The sequence below is a fragment of the Chondrus crispus genome, genomic scaffold, assembly GCF_000350225.1.
Source record: "Chondrus crispus Stackhouse genomic scaffold, scaffold_202, whole genome shotgun sequence".
Lineage (NCBI taxonomy): Eukaryota > Rhodophyta > Florideophyceae > Gigartinales > Gigartinaceae > Chondrus > Chondrus crispus.
Window position 1 is genome coordinate 140,825 of NW_005179084.1, and position 9,094 is coordinate 149,918.

The window sequence follows — 9,094 nt, forward strand, 5'->3', positions numbered from 1 at the left end:
AGGAAATTGACGGAGGCCGGGGCGGCCGTGGTGGCCGAGGCAGCGGCAGACGCCTTCTCGGCGGCCTTCTCCCCGCGGCGGCGGCGCGCGAAGTTGCGGAGGAGTCCGCCCGGGCCGGTCGACGACATGTTGGGGGTGAGGGCGGCAGGCGGGGAATGGGTTCAGGGGTGGAGGAGGGGAGAGTGGTGAGGGGGCGGGGCGGGAAGGGCGGGAAGAGGTTTTAGTAGGAAGTGGTAGCGTTCGGTGGCCGGTAGACGGGAAGTCGGTAGACGGGAAGTCGGTAAAGGAGAGGACGGGAGGATGGTGAGTGATGTTGGATGGGGGCGATATGATTCGAGGGTGGGGGTAGAGCTCAGTTCTGGTTGTGTGGGTCGGGGTTAGGTGCGGCGGTGGCGCGGCCACGTGGGGACGTGTGTATGTGTGATTGGACGGCTTGTGGAGAGATATGTCGAGTCCAGGGAGAAAGATCAATGCGAGAATCGACCGTTGCGTCTGATTTCGGGTTCAAGTTCAAACTGGACCAATGCAGAGATGCCAAGGCGATGTCCAGTCGGGCACGTGTGCCGGCTACTAATCTCACGATTGTTTTCCCGTCTTCCTAAACTTCCCAAAGCGGCAACACGCTCATCTCGTTTTCTCGCCTCTGTGTGCCATCACGATCACTCCTGTCAGGACATTATTATGATGGCAAGGGTCAAAGGTCTCAACAGTTTTCGCCCACACAATATATTTCTCATACTTTTTGCTTTTCTCAGGTTGCTTCTCTTCGCTGACACGTGGACAGTCACCAGCTGTAATCTCGACTCGCTGACGTCTACAAACCAAATTACAGTTACACGTGTGCACCGCGTAAAAGAGCCGCACCTTTCATTGCACACGTGTTATATTCCACGATGTCAAGCAGTCTTCTTTGCGGCGAGCTCTTGTGGGCAAGGATTGGTCACCACGACCTTGCCATGATGCTCATCCGACTCTCAATTGCTTCTTTCCAACCACGACGCCACAGCTCTACCCTCTCTTCCTTTCCTCAAAGAGACTTGCATTCCCCTTCGCCCTCGCCATGACCGAATGCGAGGCCTGCAAGCCTCCGCTCACCTTCCTTTCCTTCACCCGACCCCTCCCCCCCTCCTCGCACGACCTCTACGAGGCCCATTCCTCCCCAGCGGAGCCAGACCCAATCCACGTCGATTCCTCCTTGGTCCGCGCCGCCTTTCAATCCCGAGATCGCGCCGAGACCTTATCCTTGCAAGACGCAGATTGGAAACATGATCGCCACTCAGCTCACCTCGTCGACGCTGCCGCCATGTACGGGTACCAACCGCCGAATTGCATAGCGGTCGGTATTACACACGGCGTGCGCGGCGCCGTCATCGGCTCAGTTTTTGGAGGTGCTATGGGTAAGCTCTTCCACCTCCTACCTGCACGCACCATTTTCGATCCTGTACTTGCCTATACCCACCACCGATTCTGACTCACCATTACCATCATCTACTTCACGTTTCCTTACCCACAACAGCACTGTCGACGGCGGTGCAAAGTGGTTACCGTGGAACCGCGGCCGCCTCCTTTGCCGGCGCCGGCGCCGTGCGCAACGCCGCCGCCTTTGCGAGCTGGACCACCCTGTACGGCGCCTCGAAATGCAGTATTGTTCGCATGCGCCGTAGACGCGACTTGCTCAACCCTGCCATTGCGGGAGGCTTTACGGGAGGCGTATTGACTTTGATAAGCGTGCGTGGGCAATGGCGCTACAATCAAAACGCCATCCTCGTTAACGCCGCAGGCTCGGCTATGGTCGCCATCATGTTCGAGGCTTTGAGCTACATGTAACGTTATCGCTCATGTATTTTTATTGTGGTAGAGCATTGTGGTTTTGTTCGCGCTGGAGTCTTGGTGTGTCTTGACCCGAGGCCTTGCACCAGGATGTTGCCGGTCGGGGCGTTACGGCTCATCCTCCTCCGCAGTCCCCGCGGTCCTCGAGTCCATTCCTGCGCGCTATGTCAGTTTTTTTTCGCAAGGATACACGTGTCGTGCATGCATGGAGCATCGTGCACACTTCAATTTCAACGCCTCTACGCATGCGCCTTTTGGTTTGAGGCGAGTGTTCTCCACATTGTTTTTCTTCTGAAGAGCCAACGGGACCCACCCGTATCCCAACTTGATGAGTTTGTTCCAAGCAGGACGTAATGACTACACTCAGCTGCCGTCTAGGCACCCTCCAACGCGACCACAGCCTGTCCTACGCCTGCCCCTTTCTTAGGAGCTCTCGTACACTTGTTCCCGGGATTTTCGGCGAAGACACTCCAGGTAGGAGACAAGAAATGAAAACTGCGGCTTGTAATTGGATCTGAATAGCACTATTCCCAGAAGAACATTCAGGCCCGCCCTCAGTCATCGTATTTGCATTTTTGGCAAACTTGGAGCACTCAACCCAGGCTGTCCATTTTGCAGCACAAAAATGATCGGGCTCCCTGCAAACATCGTGATGGCAAATTTCTGGAATCGAAGTCGTGTTATTTACAGTACACCCACCCATATACCGTACTGTTGCTGGAGCTACGGTTGATAAGAAATAACAATATCCTCGCTGTCTTATCTGGGCGTACCATGATACTTAACGCTGCGAAATGCGATTCTCTTAGCGAGGTATCTTCGCCATTCCCAGCGTCCGTCTCACCATATCCCCTTCTAACACTACACTACATCCATGGCCCTCTGTGCGGTACAGTACACTTGATTTTGCAGGGTACAACCTTCGGTTACGTAGTGGTTTTAGTAGTTCTCGAATTATTTACATCTACCCACATGGAGGTGGCCTACGTGCGTATGCAAGAAAATAATAGAACACCAATTTAAATCACGAATGCGTCGAGAGCAAAGTGCAAGAGGTTTTTATGGAAAACCACTTCATTGGAGTGGATTGGCTGCAACAGAAACACCTATCACAAGTGCATGAATGGTACTGTTCCATGGTCCCAGTTCGACCGGTACCGCATTCGCTAGGTACACACGCACAAATGTTAGAACAGGACAAAGCAGGTTCATTCTATAGCTTTGGGCTATCGGGGTTCTCATGCGGTACTTCGAAAATAACCTTACACGTATCAAAAGAAATCCTCGACGAGAAGCGGTTTACAAAAAGCTCGATGAGACCAAGCCTATTCAGCTCTCAGGTAGCAATGAAAGCAAATATCAAGGAAATCAAAGAAGTTATTACATCTCCCGTACTGCATGGCAGACATGGATGTCGACGATAGAGCATGAAACAGACACCTATGGTTGCTGCTGAGGGTGCAATTTTTACGGTACTTCATGGAATTCATCGCTGGTGGGAATTCCCAAATTGTTGACGTACTTTATGTGCTGTATGTAACCGCCTTAATTAAAAATCCCTCGAAATGTTTCCGATTGTTTCTGCTGTTGACAGCAATGATGCATCATCAACATTTCCAGGCCCCCACTTCCAAACCCCTTCAATATAAACTCTCTACTCCTTTTCACCCCACGATATAAAGAGTCCTTCCTCAACATTGTCCTAGACTGCAATCAGTTGCCCTCTGTCTCCCACTTCCAACCCGTCTCTGACTTAGCCTCGCACCTTCGTCTTCAAATCCTCGAAACCAATGGCTTTCTACGAACTCAAGGTCACATCCGCTTTCGAAAGAAACGGAAAAGACGTCGGCTGTCTGGTTGACATTCCAGGCCTCTCTGTGGATGAAGCTTTGAGCTTTTTCCGAGACGTGCAAAGAGTCAAGAAGAAAGCTGCCACCAAAAACATAGACTGGAGATTGAAACGAGTCGGTACCCTGAAGAAAAAGCTCGTCAAGAAGGAGAGGAGGGACTCCCATATAGTCAATCTCACCTCAACGCTCCTCGGACTTTCAATCCAATGAAGCTTAGCTTTTCATCCCGCAGGTCCTCCCCCCTCCCTGTGAACATATTGATCCATCACTGTGTTGAACCTCCCCCTCCTCGTTCGGTATGGAAGGAATCATTCCGTTCAAAGAAGACTGTCGGATTGGTTCAAGAGCTGACGACAGACATGTCCCGATGCACAAGTGAAACCGCTCTATCTAAGAAGCAGCGCAACAACTGAAATCAGCTCGGTATGGCCAAACAAAATTTATCTCTGGAATTGTTGTCAGAGCAAACTGGGTCCCAAGCATTGTCTATTGCACTTCTGAGTCAGACGAACCCCAGTATTGGTTCTCATGCAGGCTCGATTCTAGTAATCGACCTCCTAGTCCGGGGCATAGGTTTGCTAAGGCAAGGACCATGGCTACAGGTTGTGAGGTCGATTTATTCTGGAGATAACTTTCCTTTGAGGACAGCCTCGTCAAAATAGGTGCAAAAGAAGGGTTGGGTTTCTATGCTTTCCCTAGATTTCTTTGCTCCATTTTTACTCTGATTGAAGTACAAAGACAGACTTCGTCGGAAATGTACAAATATGGCTCTTCTTTTTCTCATAAATGAAAGACTTCTCTTAGGTTGTCTCGCCGAAGAGACTTCGAACCTCCGAAATGATTTGGCAAGGTAATTCCGGTCACTTTAAATGCTGAGAAAGGTACTCTCCAGCATCAGTCACTACTGATTCCTTGAGGCCCCAAGAACTGAGGGAAGAAATCCGTCCCTGTGACGCAACGTCAGTCTGCATACGACGTTACTGCAGTTTTGAGATGGCCCTGTTGGCATCATCTCGAGCGAGCTTTTGCCACTACGGGTCAACATAAATCCGCGAAAGTGCTACTGGAACGCTTACGCTGCGAGACACCTGATTCAGATGTGAGGAGGCACTGTTGAGACTTTGAAGTTGGATTGGGTCAATCACCCCCGCACTCCGGCTAATATCGTGCGCTTGTGCCGTTTTCCATCTCATCCATGGTTCTCGATACTTGTCAGGGTTGCCGTGCAACTGATTCATTTTGATGACGTGCTTGTCGCGCAGGTATGCCCTGAGCATGTACATTACAAAAGGGGCCAGCTCACTGGCCCTAGATGACACAGCTGCAAATGCAATCACTGGGTCTTCACACCGCCCACTCCGATCAACGAGGAACCAATAGCGGCTCGAGGCGACACCGTCCATGTGTAAGGCGCCCTCTCTCTTCTTCGCCGCGCGATGCTGAAGTGCGAGAATAACATCCGACACAGTCGGGTGCACACCCCATTCCTCCTTTAGCTTCTCAAACTCCCTCTTGAACGGCTCGTTATCATCCTGGCCAAGCTGTAAAAGAATCGAAAACAACCCTGTCACAATCTCCGCCTTGTACAATCTTAAGCTGCGATGTTCATACGACTGATCAATCCGTTCTATCTCCTTCTCCAGGTCTGCTCCGAGGATCCTCTCTGCCAAATATCCCGCGCGATACGATGCACGAATAATCTCAATTAGACTCAGCCCAACAAGATCCCCTTGCAACTCTTGCGAATCAGATATGGCATCCTTCAGTTCATACACACCACTTCTCACAATCTCATAAATTTCCTCTTGACGAGGCATCTCTCCTGTATGACTATACCTCGGCATCACGCAAACAACTGCGTCGGCGCAGACCCGTGCCATCTCGTTCCAAGTGCGTATCTCTGACACATCCCTTTTCCAATCTAATACCGGAAGAGACAAAATCCACTTCAAGCCTTTCTCCTTCGGTTCCGGCATGTCACAAAGCAGCAAGGACATGACGATCTCAAACATGAGCTGCTTGCCATTCTGAGTTACACCTCTCATCCACCTTGGCGGCATTTCCCCCAGAACCTCTGTCATCTCTTCGGCCCCCATTTCACTCGCCACCCAAAAAAAACCGACCCCAACCTCCGTCAGCGATTCTCCGTTCAAAAGTTTCTCTGAGGGGTTGCTCGGGACATGCATAGGGGTTGGCTTGATGCTCCCATTGGTAATCAGCGCGCGGAGGGCCTCACCCAAACTAATGCGACACAAGTGCCCTTGCACGAGCGGGCTAGTCAATGTGAGCAGCCTCCACGGCTCTGAGCGGGGTCTGCGCAACACAAGGCGCATCCACAGCGCGAGTCGCGATGCGCACTCGTCTGCGTCCTCGCCGAGGACGTCAACGCGACCACGCAGAGAGACAAGCCATCGGATTCGGGCGCCGGCTTCGCCTGGAAAGTCGTCGTCGAAGAGGCTCGAGGAGATGTAATTGTGGCGCATTTCAAAATCCCACTGTGAGCGACTGACCTGCGTAGAGGTGAAATCAGGCTTAGGCCCGCTAAAGAGATAGTATTCTAACCCAACGGGTGGGAGTCCAGTGAGCTTACAGAGCGCAGCGTCGATTCGTCGAAGGATGAGGACAATAGAGTGGTGGGCGTGGATGATGCGTGCGAGGCGGATGAGCTTCCAAGCTCCATATGTGCCGAGGATGAGGGCAAGGGAGGTAGCGCCGACTTCTTTGTAGTCTTGGCCGTAGACTTGAACCACTATATAGAAGATGAGTGCGATACCCGAGGTGATGTAGAGAAGGACGTAGGCGCAGAGATATCTGACGAGACTCCAGACCGGACGCCAGCGGGTGTCGAGGACGTCGTGGTAGACATAGAGAGCCAGGGGGGTAAGGACGAGGAGGTAGGTGGCGAATACGAGAACGGGGGAATCTGAAAGCTCTTTCAGACCATTTGCGGAGACCATGGTTGATGATGGGGAACTATCGAAGAGAGGGCTGGTGTTGTGGTACCTATGCCAAGGTGCAAGGGGAGGAGCAGGTTAAATGTTTAGATCTCCGGCATCGGAGTGGGATTTTGGATTGTGGGGCAGACATGTGTTTGTGGGATATCGGAAACTCTCCGAGGCGCCCTTCGCGGGCTCTAGCAAGGGACCTGTCTAGGAAACCGAAGCCGTGCCGCACAGCAGGAGTTGGAGTGGACGCGGCAGTCCTTGCCGGTGGTGGGGTCTCGAAGTCGGGAGGGCAACATCGCAGGCGCCGTGCATCGCTGGCGCTGAGGACATGCGACGTGGGACTGCGAAATAATACCGAAAAAAGAGCCAATGAATTCACCAACGCTTTTTATACACTCGTACCTTCTTTGCCAACGGGTTGTTCATGCGCCAAGCCCGCTTGTCCGTCCCAGCGACTGACACGACGGAGGCCCGTGCCCGCATATTCTATGCTGGCAAGAAAATTTTCAGATTAAACACAGCCGGTCGGGCTGGTTTGTCCAGCATAGGATGAGCGCGCCTCGAAGGGCGTGCAGTACATCATCTGTACAACAGGCGACGTAAATTATCATATACGTTACGTTGCCTGTTATCGGCATCGAACTGAACAGGACATTTCTTTCTTCCCTCTCGATAGGTGGCAACTCGTCTGAAACTGTTTAGAGTAACGGCATGTAGGCACGAGCAGCGCCTGCGCCTACGGTGAACCGGCGGTACTGCTTAAACCATGTACAGTACTTCGACTGGGGCAAAATGTTTTTTGTGGATTGGCGCTTAAAATAATTGCAAGCGACGATCCCTACGCTCGTAAAGGTGATGCTGGCAAAAATGGCTGCATCGAGATTATCACTCGTGTATCACTTTTAGCTCATGCGCGGTTTTTTTTCTTATTCATGGGAGTGGATTAAAATGACGGGCCGTTGCACCAGCGCGAGTCACTTCCTAGCGCCACTCACACACAGCCGTTCCAGGTTTGCTCAGGTTCCTCCGCCTTGTCGCGTCATAAGAAACAAGTGCCTCCTACAAACCATGTCCACCTCATCGAAGTGATTGCTTCATTTGAGACATACCCCCTCGCAATCTGCGCCGCCTGCACTTTGTGAACGTAAGGAGTCGTCGAATCCCGCTTTCCTACTCTTGATGAACAGCAGCAACACATACTCAGCCACGAAAATCGCTTGTTTACACCCGACCTGTTTGGGCGGAAGATAAATAATTGAGGGCGAAGCCATGGGCCGCTCGAAAGCGGTTCGCGCGAGAAGGGGTATGCGGGAAAGGCAGGGGGGGGGGGAGGGGGGGTTTGCGCGGGGTATGGGGCGCTGAAGCACGCGAGAGGACACCACGAGTCACATTCGTGTGTGTAGCGGCCATTCGTTGTTCCTTCGTTCCGTAACCACGTTGATCCCAAAGCCACGTGTCCACTATCTGAAGAAACTGAGAAACTACACGTGTCCACGCCGCACATGTCCTCCTCGTGCGAGATCGCAAGCCAGGCCCGCTTCCGTAGCGTAGAAACCCATGTAATTCACAAAGTCGCAAAAGCTCTGCGCCTGCATGTTTCTTTCTTTGAGTATCTTAAAACTAAACTTGGTCTAAATTCCCCAACTCCTCGGTATCTACATTCCTTTCCAACTTTCAGCGAGCGCTTATCCCGCGTTCCCTTCCTCTCCTACTACCTCGGCCCTCCCCTCTCCCGTTCTCAATCTCTTATTCTTGAGACCGTTCATCCTTCTTCTCAAGTTTGTCCTTCCATACACATGGCACTGTGCTCTTGGCACCTGCGCGCAGTTATCTTTGCAGTGCGAGCATATCCACGTTGACACCTTCGCATTCGCCGCCTCCCAGTCCCATCCGTTCTCCACGACGCACCGGTTGCATACAACCTTGCGACATGTCTCGCGCTTGAAGTTGCTGCAGGTGGCCACGGGTACGGCCGACGATGGCCGGCAGCAGACGTGACAGTGCACAGAGGGCTGCGCGTCGTGATAACGCTTCTGTCGAGCCGTGCGACGGAGGGGAGCGGGCGACGGCGCACTGGCACGAGGGGAGGCCGCGCGGCGCCGCGTTCGCCCCGTAGGTGGGGGTTGGAGGGGAGGAGTAGGCCGGTCGGACGCTGTTGAGAGTGTACTGGACAGGGCCGGTTGGGCTTGGTACACCGGCGCCTGTAGAGGTTGTGGAGAGGGAGCTTGTTGTACAGGAGGGTTGGAAGCGATGAGGGCTGGTTGTCCGTCTGTCAGGTTGTGGTGCGGGGGCGGGTGCGCGGGAGGGGGCGGGCAGGCAGGGGCGACGGAGGTTTGGGAGGCATCTTGTAGAGCGTTGAGAACCGAGGCGACAGCGGCGGCGCCCGCCTCGATCTCAGCGCGTAGGGGGAGACCCATGCGGAGCGAGTCAACGACGTCATCGAAGATACAATCTAGTGCGTGGACATTG

At 53.0% G+C, this 9,094-nt stretch overlaps 2 protein-coding genes across 2 annotated transcripts; one reads left to right on the forward strand and one right to left on the reverse strand.

Moving 5' to 3' along the window:
- The first annotated feature begins 2,031 nt into the window (after positions 1–2,031).
- On the forward strand, positions 2,032–2,184 carry CHC_T00003847001 (hypothetical protein). Its single transcript, XM_005715277.1, has one exon. It carries the CDS (start codon positions 2,032–2,034, stop codon positions 2,182–2,184), a length of 153 nt encoding a protein of 50 aa, XP_005715334.1.
- A 52-nt stretch (positions 2,185–2,236) lies between these two features.
- Positions 2,237–2,533, reverse strand: CHC_T00003848001 (hypothetical protein). Its single transcript, XM_005715278.1, has one exon. The coding sequence runs from the start codon at positions 2,531–2,533 to the stop codon at positions 2,237–2,239; it is 297 nt and encodes a 98-aa protein (XP_005715335.1).
- Between the last annotated feature and the right edge of the window lie 6,561 nt (positions 2,534–9,094).

Bases quoted from the DNA above. Each gene is read 5' to 3' on its own strand.
- CHC_T00003847001 (XM_005715277.1), top strand. From the start codon at position 2,032: ATGCATGGAGCATCGTGCACACTTCAATTTCAACGCCTCTACGCATGC.
- CHC_T00003848001 (XM_005715278.1), bottom strand. From the start codon at position 2,533: ATGGGTGGGTGTACTGTAAATAACACGACTTCGATTCCAGAAATTTGC.